Source organism: Salvelinus sp. IW2-2015, unplaced genomic scaffold, assembly GCF_002910315.2.
Source record: "Salvelinus sp. IW2-2015 unplaced genomic scaffold, ASM291031v2 Un_scaffold1841, whole genome shotgun sequence".
In the NCBI taxonomy this organism is placed as follows: domain Eukaryota; kingdom Metazoa; phylum Chordata; class Actinopteri; order Salmoniformes; family Salmonidae; genus Salvelinus; species Salvelinus sp. IW2-2015.
In genome coordinates this window covers 118,879-142,769 of record NW_019943210.1, presented here as the reverse complement: position 1 = coordinate 142,769, position 23,891 = coordinate 118,879, and the positions used below count along the sequence as shown (strand labels likewise).

General features: G+C 43.5%; 1 protein-coding gene across 1 annotated transcript in view; it reads right to left on the bottom strand.

Annotated features, from left to right (window-relative positions):
- LOC112072155 (synapse differentiation-inducing gene protein 1-like) overlaps window positions 1–22,557 on the bottom strand; it is a gene marked incomplete at its 3' end in the record, with an annotated part of 65,345 nt that extends 42,788 nt beyond the window's left edge. Inside the window, exons 1-2 of the mRNA XM_070439677.1 lie at window positions 21,652–22,557; window positions 1,305–1,950 (exon numbers count right to left, since the gene is read on the bottom strand). Coding sequence (XP_070295778.1) covers window positions 1,305–1,823 — 519 coding nt within the window. The remainder of the gene's footprint in view (window positions 1–1,304; window positions 1,951–21,651) is intronic.
- Window positions 22,558–23,891: the final 1,334 nt, after the last annotated feature.

Below are 23,891 nucleotides of genomic sequence, written 5' to 3'. Positions count from 1 at the left end.
AACCCCAGGGCCAACGTCATGACAGTTAGTCAGTCAGTGTGTGTGTGAGAGGAGAGAGTGATACAGTTAGTCAGTGTGAGAGAGAGAGAGAGAGAGAGAGAGAGAGAGAGAGAGAGAGAGAGAGAGAGAGAGAGAGGAGAGAGAGAGAGAGAGAGAGAGAGAGAGAGAGAGAGAGAGAGAGAGAGAGAGAGAGAGAGAGAGAGAGAGAGAGAGAGAGAAGAGAGAGAGAGAGAGAGAGAGAGAGAGAGAGAGGAGAGAGAGAGACAGTCAGTCAGTTCAGTCAGTCAGTCAGTCAGTCAGTCAGTCAGTCAGTCAGTCATGTGTGAGAGAGTGATACAGTAGTTTAGTCTGTGTGTGTGTGAGAGAGAGTGATACAGTTAGTCAGTCTGTGTGTGTGTGAGGAGAGAGAGAGGGACAGTCAGTCAGTCTGTGTGTGTGTGAGAGAGAGAGAGGACAGTCAGTCAGTCTGTGTGTGTGTGTGAGAGAGAGAGAGGACAGTCAGTCAGTGTGTGTGAGAGAGAGAGAGAGAGAGAGGACAGTCAGTCAGTGTGTGTGTGAGAGAGAGAGAGAGGACAGTCAGTCAGTGTGTGTGTGAGAGAGAGAGAGAGAGAGAGAGAGAGAGAGAGAGAGAGAGAGAGTCCCTGTTCTCTGGACTACCAACCCAGTGCTCTGCACTATGGCCAACCCTAACCAATCCCACTGGTTCCCCAGCCACCACAATATTTCCTAGAGCCTCAGTGAGTACACCAAAAACACTGCAGGTGCAAGGGACAAACAAATGTCTCATAGACAGACCAAATATCTGTTAAAATAAACTATGGATGATGCACCAGAGTGTAGGTATGTCCTTACTTCCTACTCTACATACTGTCTATCATGATCACATTACTACAGTATAGCTCTGGTCTTACCTCCTCCTCTACTGTCTATCATGATCACATTAACTACAGTAGGGTTATGGTCTTACCTCCTCCTCTACTGTCTATCATGATCACATTAACTACAGTATAGCTCTGGTCTTACCTCCACCTCTACTGTCTATCATGATCACATTAACTACAGTAGGGTTATGGTCTTACCTCCTCCTCTACTGTCTATCATGATCACATTAACTACAGTATTAGCTCTGGTCTTACCTCCACCTCTACTGTCTATCATGATCACATTAACTACAGTAGGGTTATGGTCTTACCTCCTCCTCTACTGTCTATCATGATCACATTACCTACAGTATAGCTCTGGTCTTACCTCCTTCTCTACTGTCTATCATGATCACATTAACTACAGTAGGGTTATGGTCTTACCTCATACTCTACATACTCCTCCTCCTCCACCTCATAGGAGACAGTCTGTATCTTAACGTTGTCTCCGTCCTCTAGCAGCTTGGCCTGAGGGTCCTCTGTGCTTCCGGGGGTCTCCACTGCTACAGACGCCTCCCTCTCCTTCTCCTTCTTCTCTGTGAAGGTAGTCTCGCAGCACTCGCTCTTATAATCCTTGGCCTTGACGCCGCCGTCTCCTCCCCCTTCCTCCTTGTACAGGATGAAGTTAGGCCTGTAGAAGGCCTCGACGGCCAGATGGAGGGAGGTGGCGTCCAGGAGTTGTTGAGCTTTCATTTTGCCGTTGCTGTTGTTTTGTCCCACGTGGGCCACCGCACCGCTGTTAGTGTTACCTCCTCCACCTCCTCCTCCGTTCCCGCCGGTTACGAAGTAGTTGATAATATTCTCCTGGTACTGGTTGTTAGGGAAGTCGCCGCCGTAACCGTTGACGACGTGCTTGCTGTTCTTGTCCAAGAGCGGGTTCTGGAGCTCGCTCAGGCTTTCCATGGCAACGAGGTGTCAGGGGGTCAGTGGGAGTGGCTTAACAGGACCTCACGGAAGGAGAGAGGGATGGAGGGAGGGAGGGAGAAGAGAGGGAGGTGACAGCTACTGATGTTGCTCAACGGGAAGAGAGCTGCAGAGAGGAGAGGATAAGAGAGAGAATGGGGAGGAGAGGAGAGGATAAGAGAGAGAGTGGGGAGGAGACGAGAGTTAGTAAACAGTTTGATCAGGGTTTTTTTTTAGTCTCAGTGAAACTGGTGTAAACACATACTTGGCTAGAGAGAGACAACACTGCATTTTAACACTTTCACAAGAATATATTCAAAATGTTAGACATCTATCCAACATCCACCACGAGTTCTCCCAACACGTTGTACTCCGTTTTCATTACAGGTTGCCTGCTCTCCTCTCCCACAGCTGCAAACCTCACAACACCTGTCAAGTGTCTCGCTATTCACACACTTCAATCTGCCTCCCTGCTCAACAAACATGAACAAACCTACAGAAGTGTGCAGAAGCACACACACACACACTCACTCACTCTCACACTCATACACACAATCCCATAAAGCCCAACTTTTGTAACCTGCTTCATAATAACAGAGGCATCGTAGTTAAATACTAGAGCAAGATGTGTGTGTGTGTGTGTGTGTGTGTGTGTGTGTGTGTGTGTGTGTGTGGATGTGTGTGTGTGCTGTGTGTGTGTGTGTGTGTGTGTGTGTGTGTATATGTATGGTGTGTGTGTGTGAGTATATGTGTATACAGCGTGCCTGGTCAAAAGTTTTGCGAATTAACAAATATTAATTTCCACAAAGTTTGCTGCTTCAGTGTCTTTAGATATTTTTTATCAGATGTTACTATGGAATACTGAAGTATAATTACAAGCATTTCATAAGTGTCAAAGGCTTTTATGTGACAATTACATGAAGTTGATGCAAAGAGAGTCAATATTTGCAATGTTGACACTTCTTTTTCAAGACCTCTGCAATCCACCTGGCATGCTGTCAATTAACTTCTGGGCCACATCCTGACTGATGGCAGCCCATTCTTGCATAATCAATGCTTGGAGTTTGTCAGAATTTGTGGGTTTTGTTTGTCCACCCACCTCTTGAGGATTGACCCAAGTTCTTAATGGGATTAAGGTTTCCTGGCCATGACCGCCAAAAAATGCCAAGGGGGTGAATTCTTTCGCAAGCCACTGTAATGTGTGTTGATGTGTGTTGTGTGTGTGTGTTGTGGTAATATGTGTTGTGTGTATAAGTGTATATGTGTGTGTGTGTATATATATATATAAAGTGTGTGTCTGTTGTGGATAAGTGTATATGTGTGTGTGTGTATATATGTGTTATATTGTGTGTTGTGAGTGAGTGAGTGAGTGAGTGAGTGAGTAGTGAGTGAGTGAGTGAGTGAGTGAGTGAGTGAGTGAGTGAGTGAGAGAGTGTGTGTTGTGGCACCTCCCTCCCGCACAGATGTCGATGCTCTCATCCTTGAGGCTTGTTTGGATGAATGAATGGAGTGATGGATGAACGGTGAATGGATGGTGAATTGGATGGTGAAATGGAACGGGTAATGGAGGTGGTGAATGGATGGTGAATGAGATGGTGAATGAGGTGAATGAATGGTGACTGGTGAATGTGATGTGAATGGATGGTGAATGGATGGTGAATGGATGGTGAATGGATGGTAGAATGGAAGGGTTAATGGATGGTGTGGAAGGTGAATGGATGGTGAATGGACGGTGAATGGACGGTGAATGGAGCGGTGAATGGAGGTGAATGACGGTGAATGAACGGGAATGGGACGGGTGAATGGACGTGATGGACGGTGAATGGACGGTGAATGGACGTGAATGGACGGTGAATATGGATGGTGAATGGATGTGAGATGGATGGTGAATGGATGGTGATGGATGGTGAATGGACGGTGAATGGATGGGTGATGGACGTGAATTGGACGGTGAATGGATGGTTAATGGACGGTGAATGGACGGGTGATGGACGGTGAATGGACGGGTGTGAATGAGATGGTGAATGGACGCCGTGAATGGACGGTGAATGGACGGTGAATGGACGGATTAATGGATGGTTGAATGACGGGATTAAATGGTGGTGAATGGAAGGTGATAAGTGATGGTGAATGGACGGTTAATGGATGTGAATGGATGGTGAAGTGGATGGTGAATGGATGGTGAATGGATGGTGAATGGATGGTGAAGGATGGGAATGGGGACGGTGAATGGACGGTGAATGACGGTGAATGGACGGTGAATGGACGGTGAATGGACGGTTGAATGTACGGTGAATGGATGGTGAATGGATGGTGAATGGAGCGGTGAATGGACGGTGAATGGACGGTGAATGGAGGGTGAGTGGATGTGAATGGAGTGGTATGGAGGTAATGGATGGTGAATGGATGGTGAATGGTGGTGAATGGATGTTTGAATGGTGGGTTATGGATGGTGATGGATGGGGAATGGACGGTGGAGTGGATGGTGAATGGATGTGATGATGGTAATGGATGGTGAATGGATGGTGATGGATGGGTTAATGGAGCGGTGAATGATGGTGAATGGATGGTGAATGGACGGTGAATGACGGTGAAATGGGAACGGTGAATGACGGTGAATGACGGTGAATGGACGGCGTTAATGGAGGGAATGGATGGTGAATGGACGGTGAATGGATGGTGAATGGATGGTGAATGGATGGTTAATGGACGGTGAATGATGGTGAATGGATGTGTACATGGAGGGTGAATGATGTTGGATGGTGAATGGATGGTAATGAGGGAGACGGTGATGGATGGTGAATGGACGGTGAATGGATGGGTTAATGGATGGTGAATGGATGGATGCTATCACTCACTGATGCTATCATTCACTTGACGTACCAGTACACCCCTGGACAACACGCTAGTCTATCGCAGGGCCATACCCCCAATCTATCTCCTTAAAGGTGCCCACTAGAGGGCAATGCCACCCCTATTTATAGGTAATTCCTACCCTAGAGCAGAAATGCCTGTTTAAGTTCCACCTCCGAAGAATGACTGTCATGATATGGGGGAACTTGGGGAAGGTTAGTGTTAGGACATAGTCAAACACACTATCCATGAAACACTTCCACACTCCGTCCCCCAGGCGGCAGCAGGTGCTAGGTCTAGGTGATGAGCCTGGTAGATAAGCACATTACGGTGCTGCCAATTAGGGTTATCGTCAGTTGTTGTTGCGGCTTGCGAGTCGTGAGGCTGCTGATTGGTTTGGTGGCCACGAGACCTTTCGTTTGTTTTTGTATCTTTAGTTTAGGCATGCCTGTTCGTTGTTTTCCTTTTTGTATCTATTTGTTTCCGTCACCATCTGAACAGATTTATCCTCTTGGTTTCCCAAAGGAGTCAAGACAGAGCTGTCCCTGGACCTAAGGTAAGGTTGCTGTCTCCCTGCACACTTTCATTCAGGTTACCGACCAGTTAACTAGGCCTAAGACCGCTAGACTTAGCAAGTGCAACAATATTAGCAGACTAGTTAAAACGGTTTCTTAACGATGATGCAGGCTACTTAAACATATTCACGAATTGGGGGTGGGAAAGATCGTCATGGTGCTTTCCAAATGGAGAGGAGGAACATCAATAAAATAGGGGAACTGACAGCTGTCAGCGTAGCTAGCTAACCTTAGCTAGCATTCATGCTAACCTTATCTATCTTTCATGCTAACCTTATCTAGTTTTCATGCTAACCTTATCTATCTTTCATGCTAACCTTATCTATCTTTCATGCTAACCTTATCTAGCTTTCATGCTAACCTTATCTAGCTTTCATGCTAACCTTATCTAGCTTTCATGCTAACCTTATGTAGCTTTCATGCTAACCATATCTAGCTAGCTAATGTTTTCTGTTGTTGCTGGTTTTTCTTTAACTACACCATATTCATAAGCCAGTTGGCTCTGTGGCTGGTTCTGGTGCTGGTTATGGTTCTGGAGGTGGAATTGGATCTGGGTCTGGAGCTGGAATTGGATCGGGTGCTGGTTCTGGAGCTGGAGTTGGATCTGGTTCTGGTGCTGGTTCTGGAGCTGGAATTGTTTCTGGTGCTGGAATTGGATCTGGTGCTGGTTCTGGAGCTGGAATTGGTTCTGGAGCTGGTTCTGGAGCTGGAATTGGTTCTGGAGCTGGTTCTGGAGCTGGAATTGATTCTGGAGCTGGTTCTGGAGCTGGAATTGGATCTGGTTCTGGAGCTGGAATTGGTTCTGGTTCTGGAGCTGGATTTGTCATAAGCATTTAGTGAAATCTTCGCCTCAGACGAAAACCAGTAAACTTTGACTGCGCCATCTATTGTTACATCCAAAGTTTTGGCATCTTCCATAAAACACATGCATTTCTCTACATCGTAATGGACACAGGGCAACCTTTGGTAGGTAGGCTGCTGGCAGGCTTTGGCTGCGGGAGAGCAAAGCCAAGTCAACCCGTGCTCATGGTTCTTACAAGGGAAGTGAAATGATAGGCTTCAATGACTTTAACAACAACCTGAGAGCATCAGTCATGAAACACCAATACAAATGTAACAAGAGCACAACAAAATACACTGAACAACAAAATAAACACAACACGTAACAATTTCAAAGATAGTGGCGGATGAATGGCACGACAATGGACCACATGATCTTGTCACGGCATCTCTGTGCATTCAAATTGCCATCGATAAAATGCAATTCTGTTCATTGTCCGTAGCTTATGCCTACCCATACCATAACCTCACCGCCACCGTGGGGCACTCTGTTTACAACGTTGACATCAGCAAACCGCTCGCCAACACAACACCATCTGCCCGGTACAGTTGAAACTGGGATTCATCCATGAAGAGCACACTTCTCCAGCGTACCAGTTGCCATCGAAGGTGAGCATTTGCCCACGGAAGTCGGTTACGACGCCAAACTGCGATACACCATCCCATCCGGGATTATCATTTGTTTTTCAACAGGACAATGACCCAACACACCTCCAGGCTGTGTAACGGCTATTTGACCAAGAAGGAGAGTGATGGAGTGCTGCATCAGTTTACCTGGCCTCCACAATCACCCGACCTCAACCTAATTAAGATGGTTTGGGATGAGTTGGACGGCAGAGTGAAGGAAAAGCAGTCAACAAGTGCTCAGCATATGTGGGAACTCTTTAAAGACTGTTGGAAAAGCATTCCAGGTGAAGCTGGTTTAGAGAATGCCAAGAGTGTGCAAAGCTGTCATCAAGGGAAATGGTGGCTACTTTGAAGAATTGCAAATATKAAATATATTTTGATGTGTTTAACACTATTTTGGTTACTACATGATTCCATATGTGTTATTTCATAGTTTTTATGTCTTCACTATTATTCCACAATGTAGAAAATAGTAAAAATAAAGAAAAACCTTTGAATGAGTAGTTGTGTGTCCAAACTTTTGACTGGTCCTGTATTTTTGTTCAGTATAGATAAACCGGTTCCTTGAATTTTATATCACGTGAGCCTGTTCATTACAGGATAGACACTTGTGGTTTAGCTGCACCAATCAAAGCAGTGAAGCAAGACTTTAGTGGTTAAAACCATTAATCTTTCGGTGACGGTGGGAGCAGGGTTGCAAAATGTAATCATACCACGCAAATATACCATTTATAAAATGGTCAGATGTTACTTTTTTTATACAGACTAGCTCAAAAATAAGTGAACATTTACAAATGACCCAATGGATAGTTAATTTTCTGGTAAAAATGTGGAGGTGCAAAGACATACACCTTGTATTTTAATTTGCTCCGTGGTGTAAACTACAGCGAAAAGCTATTAGGTTCAGCTCAGTCATGGATGGTGAAGAGGAAAGACTTTGCAGGTGTTTCTGATTATTAAACAATGCCTTGCTGGTGGGTGGTAACATTAAAATAACACCCAACCCTGAAAAGAAACATAGACTGAAAAATATTAGCACGTCATATCGTAGGGGAAACACATGGCATTGACACAGAAAAAGTCTGTAGTCCCCACTTCAGATTTCCCACTTACAGTATATCCTACTTTGGCTAAAATTCCGACTTGCTGACTTCTATCACTGTGCAACATCATATGTAAGTTCTGGTATTTCTGCTCTTGTGGTACTTCAATGCTGAGTGCCAAGCAGATACGCAGTGGGTCACATTATTACAGTCTTTTGAAATTACGGGCACAAACTTCCAACCTTCCAATCTCAGGGCGGGCACTCTAACCACAAGGCCACTGAGTTGGTCCTATAACTAGTTAAATAAAGGTAATAAAAAAAGATATATTATGTATCCCATAACTACAATGTTAAACATGTATCCCATAACTACCATGTATCCCATAACTACCATGTTATACATGTATCCCATAACTACGCATGTATCCGCATAACTACCATGTTATACATGTATTCGCCATAACTACCTGGTTAAACATGTATCCCATAACAACGCCATGTATCCCATAACTACCTGTTATACATGTACCCATGAACTACCAGATGTTATACACATGTAATCCCATATTACATGTATCCCATAACTACCATGTATACATGTATCCCAATAACTACCATGTTTATACAGTATCCCATATTACCATGTTAATCCCATGAACTACCAATGTATAGCATTATCCCATAACTACCATGTATCCGCATAACTACATGTTAAACTGTATCCATATTACGCATGTATCCATAACTACCATGTTATTCATGTATCCCATAACGACCATGTTATAATCATTACATTTACATTTAAGTCATTTAGCAGACGCTCTTATCCAGAGCGACTTACAAATTGATACATGTATCCACATAACTACATGTCATACATGTATCCCATAACTACCATGTTATACATGTATCCCATAACTACCATGTATACCATGTATCCCATAACTACCATGTCATACATGTATCCCATAACTACCATGTATCCCATAACTACCATGTCATACATGTATCCCATAATACCATGTTATCCCATAACTACCAATGTATCCATAATACCATTGTCATACATGTATCCTAACTACCTTGTTATACATGTATCCATAACTACCATGTATCCCATAACTACATGTTATACAATGTATCCCATAACTACCATGTTATACATGTATCCCATAACTACCATGTCATACATGTATATCCATAACTACCATGTTATACATGTATCCCATAACTACCATGTATCCCATAACTACCATGTTATACATGTATCCCATAACTACCTGTATCATAACTACCATGTTATACATGTATCCCATAACTACCATGTTATACATGTATCCCATAACTACCATGTATCCCATAACTACCATGTATCCCATAAACTACCATGTTTATACATGTATCCCATAACTACATGTAATCCCATAACTACCATGTATCCCATAACTACCATGTTTGATACACTGTATCCCATACACTATTATGTTATACATGTATCCCATAACTACCATGTATCCCATAACTACCATGTTATACATGTATCCATAACTACCATGTCATACATGTATCCCATAACTACCATTCATACATGTATCCCAATAACTACCATGTTATACAATGTATCATAACCTACCATGTCATACATGTATCCATAACTACCATGTCATACATGTATCCATATACTACCATGTTTATAAGCATGTATCCCATAACTACGCATGTTATACATGTATCCCATACTACCATGTATCCATAACTACCATGTCATACATGTATCCATAACTACATGTATACATGTAATCCGCATAACTAACCATGTAATCGCCCATAACTACCATGTCATACATGTATCCCATAACTACCATGTTAACATGTATCATAACTACATGTTATACATGTATCCCATATTACCATGTATCCCATAACTACCATGACATACATGTATCCCATAACTACCATGTATCCCATAACTACCATGTTATACATGTATCCCATAACTACCATGTCATACATGTATCCCATAACTACATGTATCCCATAACTACCATGTCATACATGTATCCCATAACTACCTGGTATACATGTATCCCATAACTACCTGATCCCATAAGCTACCATGTCCATACATGTATCCCATAACTACCAGTTATACATGTATCCCAAACTACCATGTATACATGTATCCCATAACTACCATGTTCATACTACCATTAACATGATCCCATAACTACCATGTTATACAATGTATCCCAAAACGTACCATGTTATACATGTATCCCATAACTACCATGTTCCCATAATACCATGTTATACATGTATCCCATAACTACCATGTTATACATGTATCCCATAACTACCATGTATTACCCATAACTACGCATGTTATACACGTATCCCATAACTACCATGTTATACATGTATCCAAATACTACCATGCATACATGTATCCCATTAACTCCATGTCAATACATGTATCCATAACTACCATGTTATACATGTATCCCATAACTACCATGTATCCCATACTACTATGTTATACATGTATCCCATAACTACCATGTTATACATGTATCCATAACTACCATGTATCCATAACTACCATGTTATACATGTATCCCATAACTACCATGTTATACATGTATCCCATAACTACCATGTTATACGCATGTATCCCATAACTACCATGATATACATGTATCCCATAACTACCATGTTATACATGTATCCCATAACTACCATGTATCTGCCATAAACAATTCAGTACTAGATGAATAAGTAAAGGAATCTGGGGCAGGTCTGGCCTGCTTGGCTGGCTGCCTATGGAAGTGAAGCGCCAGTCATTGATTATGTATCCAGTGACCTTCTAAACCCTGGCGTTTTATCCATGCCTCATTCACCACAGCCTGGGAACACTATCAGGGACCACACAGCTCACTATCCCTCATTTTTACGTCAGTCTCTAGGTTTTCAGTCCGAAGTGGTTCCTATTAATCCCCCTCCCCCCTTCCCCCCGTCTCTCTCGCTCTCTCCTACCTCCCTCTCTCCTCACCACCTCCCTCTCTCTCCTACCTCCCTCTCTCTCCCCCCGTCTCCATCGCTCTCTCCTACCTCCCTCTCTCTCTCCTACCTCCCTCTCTCCCACCTCTCTCTCTCTCTCATACCTCCCTCTCTCTCCCACCTCTCTCTCTCCTACCTCCCTCTTCTCTCCACTCCTCTCTCTCTCTACCTCTCTCTCTCCCACCGTCTCTCTCGCCTCTCTCGTACTCGCCTTCTACTCACCTCTCTCTCTGCTCTCTCTACTACCTCTCTCTCTCTACTCCTCCCCCTTCCTCTCCTCTCTCTCTCTCTCTTTTGCTTCTTTCTCATTCTCATTCTCTCTCTCCTTCCACCCACTCACTCTTCATCCTCTTGCCCCCACTGGCTTCCACATAGTCCCCCCCCTCCCCATGAATAAACCAGCAGGTCTGTGGTCCCAGGAAGCACTGGGGCATGGTTGAACACAGCACTCTCCTCAAGGGTCCATGCTGGATTAGCTTTGTGTTGCCATGCTGGCTGTCATAATGACACTGTTGTTTCAACTCATTCCTTCCTGTTTGGCGCTACGCTACATGCCTCCACACTCACGTCATGGAGGGCATGAATTGGCCACAGACAATGCACCTTCATACTGGATACAATTGGTTGGATAAGCTTTGTCTCGCCCTGCTGGTGTTGTTACTCCCCATTCCTTCCTGTCTGACACTACCTTAAAAAAAAAGAAGGCGCTATCTAGAACCTAAAGGAGTTCTTAAGGCTGTCCTCATAGGTGAACCCTTTGAATAACCCTTTTTTGTTCAAGGTAGAACCCTTTTGATTCCATGTAGAACCCTTTCCAAAGAGTGATCTATATGGAAACAAAAAGGGTTCAACCTGGAACCAAAAAGGGTTCTCCAATGGGAGGTCTTCAGAGTACCAGTTCGACCCAACCAAGAGACAGAAGCTGGTCTGAATTAGTTAAAGCTCTTCCTCCTCATCATCGTGGTTCCCCTTTCAGACAGTGATGATGCTGAATGCTATTCTGCACATATTGAACATCAATGAATGATAGTGACTAACTCACTCTTCCATTCCAATCTGTTCCTAAATAGACAGCCAACTGGCCGGCACATTACCAAGCTTGTGGTCTTGTCTGGAAGCTGCTGGTAGACTCATCTACGTCCCAATTGGCACCCTATTCCCTATGTAGTGCGCCGCCCCCATAGGGCTCTGGTCAAAGGAATGTGCTATATAGGGAATAGGGTGCCATTTGGGACTCAGCCAAACCTTAATTTTCACAGTCTGAAAACCCATTCATACTCAGTTCAGTGTCTGTTACTGTAAAACTCATTCATACTCAGTTCAGTGTCTGTTACTGTAAAACCCATCCATACTCAGTGCTGTCTGTTACTGTAAAACCCATCCATACTCAGTGATGTCTATTTCTGTAAAACCCACTTCATACTCAGTGCTGTCTGTTATTGTAAAAACACATTCAAACTCAGTGCATGTCTATTACTGTAAAACCCATTCATACTCAGTGCTGTCATACTGTAAAACCCATCCATACTCATGCTGTCTAATTACTGTTAAAACACATTCAAACTCAGTGATGCTATACTGTAAAACCCATTCATACTCAGTGATGGTCTATTTCTGTAAAAACCCATTCATACTCAGTGCTGTCTATTACTGTAAAACCCATTCATACTCAGTGATGTCTATTTCTGTAAAAAACCATTCATACTCATGCTGTCTATTACTGTAAAACCCATTCATACTCAGTGATGTCTATTTCTGTAAAACCCATTCATACTCAGTCTGTCTATTACTGTAAAACCCATTCATACTCAGTGTGTCTATTTCTGTAAAACCCATTCATACTCAGTGCTGTCTTACTGGTAAAACCCATTCATACTCAGTGATGTCTATTTCTTAAAACCCATCATACTCAGTGATTTCTATTTCTGTAAAACCCATTCATACTCAGTGATGTATATTACTGTAAAACCCATTCATACTCAGTGATGTCTTATTTCTGTAAAACCCATTCATACTCAGTGCTGTCATTACTTGTAAAACCCATTCATACTCAGTGCTGTCTATTACTGTAAAACCCATTCATACTCAGTGATGTTCTATTACTGTAAAAACCCATTCATACTCAGTGATGTATATTACTGTAAAACCCATTCATACTCAGTGATGTCTATTACTGTAAAACCCATTCATACTCAGTGATGTATATTACTGTAAAACCCATTCATACTCAGTGCTGTCTTTACTGTAAAACCCTTCATACTCAGTGTTGTCTATTACTGTAAAACCCATTCATACTCAGTGCTGTCTATTACTGTGTAAAACCCATTCATACTCAGTGCTGTCTATTATGTAAAACCCATTCATACTCATGCTGTCTATACTGTAAAACCCATTCATACTCAGTTGTCTATTACTGTAAAACCCATTCATACTCAGTGCTGTCTATTACTGTAAAACCCATTCATACTCAGTGCTGTCTATTACTGTAAACCCATTCATACTCAGTGCTGTCTATTACTGTAAAACCCATTCATACTCAGTGCTGTCTATTACTGTAAAACCCATTCATACTCAGTGCTGTCTATTACTGTAAAACCCATTCATACTCAGTGCTGTCTTTTACTGTAAAACCCATTCATACTCAGTGTGTCTATTACTGTAAAACCCATTCATACTCAGTGCTGTCTATTACTGTAAAACCATTCATACTCAGTGCTGTCTATTACTGTAAAACCCATTCATACTCAGTGCTGTCTATTACTGTAAAACCCATTCATACCAGTGCTGTCTATTACTGTAAAACCCATTCATACTCAGTGTTGTCTATTACTGTAAAACCCATTCATACTCAGTGCTGTCTGTTACAGAGCTAGCCATATATACACGGCTTGCGTGTGTGGCATGTGTGTGTGTGTGTTACAAAGCTAGCTATCTACAGCATCTTTATCTCCATGCTATTACCTCATGATGTGTGTAGAATCATGTTGGGACAGCAAACAGCCTAAAACCATATGCTTTATCATGGAGCCAGACAGGCAGGACCTGGAAACTGAGGTTTATGGATTAGGCACACATGAATGGAGCGGAGTTGTGTGAAGGGAGGCTGGCATGGATGGAGCTGAGTTGATTGTGAAGGGAGGCTGGCTGGTGATGGAGCTGAGTTGTGTGAAGGGAGGCTGGCTGATGGATGGAGCTGAGTTGTGTGAAGGGAAGCTGGCTGATGGATGGAGCTGAGTTGTGTGAAGGGATGCTGGCTGATGGATGGAGCTGAGTTGTGTGAAGGGAGGCTGGCTGATGGATGGAGCTGAGTTGTGTGAAGGGAGGCTGGCTGATGGATGTATGGATGGATGGAAGCTGAGTTGTGTGAGGGAAGCTGGCTGATGGATGAGCTGAGTTGTGTGAAGGGGGCTGGCTGATGGATGGAGCTGAGTTGTGTGAAGGGAGGCTGGCTGATGGGTGGAGCTGAGGTGTGAAGGGAGGCTGGCTGATGGATGGAGCTGAGTTGTGTGAAGGGAGGCTGGCTGGTGGATGGAGCTGAGTTGTGTGAAGGAGGCTGGCTGATGGATACTGAGTTGTGTGAAGGGAGGCTGGCTGATGGATGGATGGAGCTGAGTTGTGTGAAGGGAGGCTGGCTGATGGATACTGATTTGTGTGAAGGGAGGCTGGCTGATGGATGGAGCTGAGTTGTGTGAAGGGGGGCTGGCTGATGGATGGAGCTGAGTTGTGTGAAGGGAAGCTGGCTGATGGATGGAGCTGAGTTGTGTGAAGGGAGGCTGGCTGATGGATGGATGGAGCTGAGTTGTGTGAAGGGAGCTGGCTGATGGATGGATGGGTGGAGCTGAGTTGTGTGTAAGGAGGGCTGGCTGATGATGGAGCTGAGTTTGTGTGAAGGGAGGCTGGCTGATGGATGGAGCTGAGTTGTGTGAAGGGAGGCTGGCTGATGTATGGAGCTGAGTTGTGTGAAGGAGGCTGGCTGATGGATGGAGCTGAGTTGTGTGAAGGGAGGCTGGCTAATGGATGGATGGAGCTGAGTTGTGTGAAGGGAGGCTGGCTGATGGATGGGCTGAGTTGTGTGAAGGAGGCTGGCTGTGGATGGAGCTGAGGTTGTTGAAGGGAGGCTGGCTGATGGATGGAGCTGAGTTGTGTGAAGGAGGCTGGCTGATGGTGGATGGAGCTGAGTTGTGTGAAGGGAGGCTGGCTGATGATACTGAGTTGTGTGAAGGAGGCTGGCTATGGATGAGCTGAGTTGTGTGAAGGGAGGGCTGGCTGATGGAGGAGCTGAGTTGTGTGAAGGGAGGCTGGCTGATGGTACTGAGTTGTGTGAAGCGAGGCTGGCTGATGGATGGATGGAGCTGAGTTGTGTGAAGGGAGGCTGGCTGATGGGTGGAGCTGAGTTGTGTGAAGGGAGGCTGGCTGATGGGTGGAGCTGAGTTGTGTGAAGGAGGCTGGCTGATGGATGGAGCTGAGTTGTGTGAAGGGAGGCTGGCTGATGGATGGAGCTGAGTTGTGTGAAGGGAGGCTGGCTGATGGATACTGAGTTGTGTGAAGCGAGGCTGGCTGATGATGGATGGATGGAGCTGAGTTGTGTTGAAGGGAGGCTGGCTGATGGGTGGAGCTGAGTTGTGTGAAGGAGGCTGGCTGATGGATGGAGCTGAGTTGTGTGAAGGGAGGCTGGCTGATGGATGGACGAGTTGTGTGAAGGAGGCTGGCTGATGGATGGAGCTGAGTTGTGTGAAGGGAGGCTGGCTGATGGATGGAGCTGTTGTGTGAAGGGAGGCTGGCTGATGGATGGAGCTGAGTTGTGTTGAAGGGAGGCTGGCTGATGGATGGAGCTGAGTTGTGTGAAGGGAGGCTGGCTGATGGATGGAGCTGTTGTGTGAAGGGAGGCTGGCTGATGGATGGAGGCTGTTGTGTGAAGGGAGGCTGGCTGATGGATGGAGCTGTTATGTGAAGGGAGGCTGGCTGATGGGTGGAAGCTGAATTGTGTGAAGGGAGGCTGGCTGATGGTGGAGCTGAGTTGTGTGAAGGGAGGCTGGCTGATGGATGGAGCTGAAGTTGTGTGAAGGGAGGCTGGCTGATGGATGGAGCAGTTTGTGAAGGGAGGCTGGCTGATGGATACTGCGTTGTGTGAAGGGAGGCTGGCTGATGGATACTGAGTTGTGTGAAGGGAGGCTGGCTGATGGATACTGAGTTGTGTGAAGGAGGCTGGCTGATGGATACTGAGTTGTGTGAAGGGAGGCTGGCTGGTGCAGGACACAGTAGATACACAATGCCGATGGAAAAAGGGGATTTATATGACTGTGTGTGTGTGTGTGTGTGTGTGTGTGTGTGTGTGTGTGTGTGTGTGTGTGTGTGTGTGTGTGTGTGTGTTTGTGTGTTGGAGAGAGAGAGAGAAAGAGAGTGAGTGAGAGGCAGAAGGAGACAGAGACAGTGAGCTATATGTAGCCTACATGCCTGGGTTTTGTTGTCTGGCATCAGTAGCTGGTGGATGACAGGTGACAACACAACTGAGGAGAGGTTTGACCTCCACCTGTAAGCAACATAAAGGTGTTACCTACACAAGCCTATACCAGTGGGGCCACTGTAACCAGCAGGCTTGGTACATAGGAGACAGTGGGGTAAGTTGAGGTATTGTTTCAAGGAAACCATACACCAAAAACGAATCATTAGGAAGAAGTCATCATTTCAGGGAGTCTATGAAGGAAGAAATCACATGGAAAAAATTGGGAAGCAAGTTATGTCCAAAAAAACAAATGTATTGTGTTCGAGGTTTCATGATGCTTGTATCTAAACCAAAGCACATATATGATTGTTCCGTACATCCTAACGTCCTAAACCTAGCATGAAAGTGCATCATTGTAGCTGTGTTGGCTAATATAGTCAAAATGTTTGCCCTGGGGTAAGTTGAGCCAATGGCCATGGGGTAAATTGAGCCAATGACCATGGGGTAAATTGAGCCAATGACCATGGGGTAAATTGAGCCAATGACCATGGGGTAAATTGAGCCAATGACCATGGGGTAAGTTGAGCCAATGGCCATGGAGTATGTTGGGCCAATAGCAAGCTGAGCAAATTCAAGTGTTTTCTTCCCAGCAGTAATATAAGGCATTATTGCTGGGATATGACGTAACAACAGGGCCTGGCCTATGTTAGAAGACGAAGATGAAGAAGAGGAAGAAGATAAAGAAGAAGACAAAGAAGAAGAGAGCAGAAGATTTTCTACACACAATGCTAAAGAACCTGTATCAAACACATCACGAATTATCTTCCAAAATGGTTCTCTTACAGCTCTCCTATCCCATATTTTAACCCAACGACCCCCACCGTAACCCACGCTTCTAACCCCTTATAATAAACATAGTGTGTTTGAGCTACATGCTTCTGGGTAGTACCATTGGATTTGTCTATTTCTTCTGCATCTGTAGAGCCGCGGTGTTTGTAGTGTCTATAATACAGTAAGGGGTTCTTCTACATAGAAGATCACAGTAAATCCCAGGACATAGTGTCTATAATACTGTAAGGGGTTATTCTACATAGAAGATCACATAAATCCCAGGTCATAGTGTCTATAATACAGTAAGGGGTTATTCTACATAGAAGATCACAGTAAATCCCAGGACATAGTGTCTATAAATACAGTAAGGGGTTCTTCTACAATAGAAGATCACAGTAAATCCAGGACATAGTGTCTATAATACTGTAAGGGGTTATTCTACATAGAAGATCACAGTAAATCCGGACATAGTGTCTGTAATACAGTAAGGGGTTCTTCTACATAGATCATAGTAAATCTATAATACTGTAAAAACCTCACGTAGCTGCAGTGACAAACTCCACACAGTCTGACTTGTTGGATTTTTATTTTCGTACTTACAGCATTCATATCAATTAATTTTAATTTCTGTACTTACAGCATTCATATCAATTAATTTTTATTTTTGTACTACAGCATTCATATCAATTAATTTAAATTTCTGTACTTACAGCATTCATATCAATTAATTTTAATTTCTGTACTTACAGCATTATATCAATTAATTTTAATTTCTGTACTTACAGCATTCATATCAATTAATTTTTATTTCTGTACTTACAGCATTCATATACATTATTATATTTCTGTACTTACAGCATTCATATCAATTAATTTTTATTTCTGTACTTACAGCATTCATATAAATACATTTTTATTTCTGTACTTACAGCATTCATATAAATACATTTTCATTTTCATTTTCATTAGGCTTTTGTTTTTGGCTGACCTTTTGTTTATTGACATTTTGTCAATAAAGCTCATGAATGCAATGTTTGATGTCAAATTGTTTTGTGTTTTACTTGTATCCCTGGTTGTCCTGAGAATAAAACGGTAAACCACTTCATTTTGAGGCTACATATAAAGCTGGACATTCAGATAAATGAAAATGCAGATTTTTTTGCTGAGGTCTCGGGACTGAGAGGGTTAAAGACTGCTGCCGTGCTACAGTATGATCCAATCTCTTAACACACACAGATGTGGATAATGGAATTGGTAACATGTAGATTGATCCTTTTAGGAACTACTATAGTCATCAAAGGAAACACTGCAACACCGAGTCATAATCCACTAGAATTGAATCCTCTCTAATTATGTTATCAGAGCCATCATCACTGATAGCCTTGCTCTCTCATCTTCCTGTACAGCAACACAACACACAACACACACACACACACACACACACACACACACACACACACACACACACACACACACACACACACACACACACTCACACAATCACACAATCCACAACACAATCACACCCACACACACACAATCACACCCACACCCACACAACCACACACACACCCACACACCATAAACACACACACACAACACCCACACACACACTCCTCATCACTGATAGTCTGTTCTCGGTGTAGAACACAACATAGCACAATATTACAACTCCTGCTACCAAAGGCACTTACTAGTTCAGAATCTCTTTATCCTTATAGCTCTAACACACACACACACGGGCATACGTTCCACACACACACACCACACACACACACCACACACACACCAACACACACACACACACACACAACACACACACACACACGGGCATACGTCTCTCACACACACACACACACACACACACACACACACACACACAACACACACACACACACACACACACACACACACACACACACACACAACACACACACACACACGCGGCATACGTCCTCACACACACACACACACACACACCACACACACACACACAACACACACACACACACACACACACACACACACACACACACACGGGCATACGTCTCTCACACAACACACACACACACACACACACACACACACACACACACACACACACACACAACACACACACACACACACACACACAACACACAACACACAACTCTGAGAGAAGATGGATGTTTCTGTTATAGTAGTGGTGTTATCTCATTCTTCTGGTGTTAGCCCTGAGAGAGGGATGTATTTCAGTGCTGTGTGTGTCTGTGTGGTGTGTGTGTGTGTGTGTGGTGTGTGTGTGTGTGTGTGTGTGTGTGTGTGTGTGTGTGTGTGTGTGTGTGTTGTGTGTGATGTGTGCATGTGTGCATGTGTGCAGTGTGAGAGCATTCGACACCATTAAAAAACTAATTCAAATGAAATACCTATTACAATTAGGCTACAGCTAATTGAATATGTCATTGAACCAATTGCACTTCATGGCAGCGAGGTGTGGGGTCCACTTGCAAAAAAAGATTTCACCCAATGGGACAAACACTCACATTGAAACCCTGCATGCAGATTCTGGAAGATTCTCCTACATGTCCAGAGGAAAACTACAAACAATGTATGCAGGACAGAATTAGGCCAGTATCCAATAATAATAAAAACTAAAAGAGTAATTCCGTTTTGGAAACATCTAAAATACAGTGACCCCGTCTAATATAATTACCCATGCCCTGCAATTCCAAGAGCTGAGCAAAGAAGAGTCACTTCTTCCAGCTGGTTCTGGGCTGAGTTCACAAACCTTTCTACTAAACACTGACGCCTCAGGACCCTCATCCAGCTGGTCCTGGGCTGAGTTCACAAACCTGTTCTACTAACACACTGAAGCCTCAGGACCCTCATCCAGCTGGTCTGGGCTGAGTTTCACAAACCTGTTCTACTAACACACTGAGCCTCAGGACCCTCATCCAGCTGGTTCTGGGGCTGAGTTCACAAACCTGTTCTACTAACATAGACGCCTCAGGACCCTCATCCAGCTGGTCCTGGGGCTGAGTTCACAAACCTGTTCTACTAAACAACTGAAGCCTCAGGACCCTCATCCAGCTGGTTCTGGGGCTGAGTTCACAAACCTGTTCTACTAACACACTGAAGCCTCAGGACCCTCATCAGCTGGTTCTGGGCTGAGTTCACTAACCTGTTCTACTAACACACTGAAGCCTCAGGACCTTCATCCCAGCTGGTTCTGGGCTGAGTTCACTAACCTGTTCTACTAACACACTCAAGCCTCAGGACCTCATCCAGCTGGTTCTGGGCTGAGTTCACTAACCTGTTCTACTAACACACTGAAGCCTCAGGACCCTCATCCAGCTGGTCCTGGGGCTGAGGTCACAAACCTGTTCTACTAACACACTGAACCTCAGGACCCTTATCCAGCTGGTCCTGGGCTGAGTTCCACAAACCTGTTTACCACACACTGAGCCTCAAGACCCTCATCACAGCTCGGTCCTGGGGCTGAGTTCACTAACCTGTTCTCAACATAGATGCCTCAGGACCCTCATCCAGCTGGTTCTGGGGCTGAGTTCACTAACCTGTTCTACTAACACACTGAAGCCTCAGGACCAGGCCATCCAATCAATCAGAATAAACCAAATTACGACACAGTCAAAAGAAAAGTACATTACCCATTGGGAAACACAAACACAAAGCAAAATGCAGTGCTATCTGTCTCTAAATGGACAGTACACCATGGCAAACTATTTGACCACGGTTACTGATCAAAACCTTTGACAAAGTACAGGCTCAGTGAGCACAGCCTTGCCATTGAGAAGGGTAGACAAGAGGAAAACCTGGCTCCCTGTAGAGGAAAGGCTGTGCAACCACTGCACAACAGCAGAACCTGTGACAGAGCTGCATTTCCTGACACAATGTAAAACAATTACAGAGTGGTATATGTACACACCCGTTTCTATTTCAGCTATTCATGTACAGGTTTATGAAGATGAATGTTGTGTAGACATGCTTTTGTCACTCACCTCTCAAACCACCTGAGACGACTAAAAACATTCCAAAAGTAACTCTCAATGTTTCACAATCCTATAAACCAAGTAATTAAACGATCCTTATCTAATGCAGTAATACAATACATTACAATGCACTGGTGGGGTAGACAATTGCACAACACTTGGCAGCAGGTAGACTTGGAAAAACCACGGAGACAAAGCGCGGGAGCATCCTATAAACCAATATCTTTATCAGAGCCGTTCCGCCACCAACACACAGGCACATCATAACCTATGTGCAATGCGTGTGCTGTCAATTGGTTTACCTAAAAAGCAACAGTAAAATCCGAAAATTTAAACTAGGCTATAGTCTTTATATTGATTTGAGTTGATAATGTACATTTAGGCAGTTGATAAATGTTGCCATAAATCAAAAAGCACTCCGTTCACTCCGCGCTGAGACATGATGTACTTACTGCAGGCTGTGATTGTAAACACAAAAATCCCATGCAATGTTGTTGTATGCGTAAAGAACGACTTGGTCACACTGTAAAATAATATCTAAAATAATATCTAAAATACAATACCTTACATGCGAATTCCTGCCAATCCAAACGTAGTTTGACATGTACAGCCACTTGCTTGTATTTCTGTAGGCATTATTGTGGGTCGATGTGTGAGCTCAGTGATAGCCTAGTCCTTCTCTTTGAAAAGGATTCATCTGACGTGATCGCGTCCGTTTAAGGAGTCCGTTATTTCACTGCGATCTCTCCAATGAGAGACACGAATGAGTCTCGGCGTGGTGGTTGATATAGAAGAATAAATTTGCACCAAACCACTTGGATTAAGTTTTTTTAGAACGACACGAGTCTCTACTTCTCTGTTCTGATCGGCAGGGTTCTAATACAGTAGTTTATTGCTTTTACAAACAGAAGTACTTTTTCATGTTCAGAAAGACAATTTCAGAGGATGCTTATTTTATTTTATTTATATTCATCCCAAAATACTGTATGTATTGTCGTCTTTCTTTTTCCAAATTAGACAGTCCAGTTTGCGAACTCTCTTCTCTTTGAAATCCCATCAGACAGGTGTCTGTTCTCTTCAGATTAACGTGTTTATTGTTTTGCTGTAAAGTGCAGTACAAGTTCCACCAAGCCTGATTGCAACCGCGTTCTCCCACTGTCTGCACTCTATGTGTGTGTTCGCGCGGAATCCACACTTGTTCAGCCAATACACCGCGGAGAGGTTATTGCGAGTCTGGTATAGCAGGTTACAACTGCAACCTGCCAACACCTTCGTTAAATGAAGAAGATTCTTCTCCCGCAGCGGTTATCGTTAGAACGAGGGAAGGTATTGATGTCAGTACCCACAGCACAGGTTCTTTGCTGGAGTCAAACTATGTGACTCGTGTTGCAACCTACAACCGTGTACTGTGCACGACAAAACATTTTTTTTGAAAAGTAACGAGGTTTCCATTCATTTGGAGACAGATTTTCATGCGAATTATTCTACATCCTCATAAAGAAAGAATGCGCATTTTCCCACCAGCGGTGTTTATACCAAACGGATTTGCGTGATGACGTAGTGCACACAAAATTTACTTTTTTCGCTTAAATGTGCATGTACTTAATACAAATCTAAAGTTCAACGTCATTTGTTTAATTCAACTGATAGTTTTTGTCACAAAAACGGTTGAGTTAAATAGCAAACGTGCCTACTCTGGTCTTGGCATGTGCGCTCTGGCCAACAGCTAAACAGATACAGTGTGGTTAGGCTGTGGCGGTAGGCTAGTATACATGTTGAGATCATTATGGATAAGAGCGAGACTATTTTTATTTATCAAACGGCAGTCAAGCATAATTTGTCATGTCACCAGAATAAGACACTCAATATTTATTGGAATGTCCCTGTGAAGTTCATCATAACTTATATTATATGTAGCCTAATAAACTGCATGGTTTCCCGAGTCGTAGTAGGAGGACCACACAATATATCAATATATATATATATCGCGACTCCATGTTTACTTCAATATGATGGTTAGTATATCAACATTTGAGTATTAAAGCGTTTCCACCACCATTTCTCTCATAATGAATTGTACTGACACAAAAAAAAGATCGCACCCTGTCCAACAAACAAAGTATCCGTCCGGCATTTATACAATTGTACCAAAACGACCTGTTTCCATCACAGCTTTACTTATTATTATTTTTAAATGCAGTATGAATTCCCTGCATAAAAAACTGTGGATAGAAACGTGGTTTAGTGGGATGGACATTCCCAGCGACGCGCCCTGCTGCTGTGCGTTCTCGTGGCGGTTTGGAGAGATACATGAAACCGGGTTGCAAAGATGATAGAATTGTGTTATGGTAACGTAACACATTTTAGATGACCAAAAAAATGGATTAAAATGTCCTCATTTCACCCACACAGTTTCATTAAAACATGAGAGTAGACATAACCAGTAATAAACAACGGTCGTGGTGGTCATTCCCGGAAATAGAACTCTAAGTATTTATAGTGGGTGGGATTTCAAAGAAACAACGCAGATGTTTGTTTTCGTTTGAAATTCGTTTCAATGTATCCCCTGCTATGACGCACTATTCAACGGTTTTGTTTGGTAAAGTCAACATGGAAGGCAGACATAGACCTGGGTTCAAATACTAAATATCTCAATTACTTTCATATACATTCGAAGGAAGTATTCAAATCGCTCTCTCTCTCTGTCTCTCTCTCTCTCTCTCTATATATATATATATATATATATATGCACATTGAAAGTATTTGAAAAATGCAAATTCACAGACTCAAATACACTCCCATGCATTT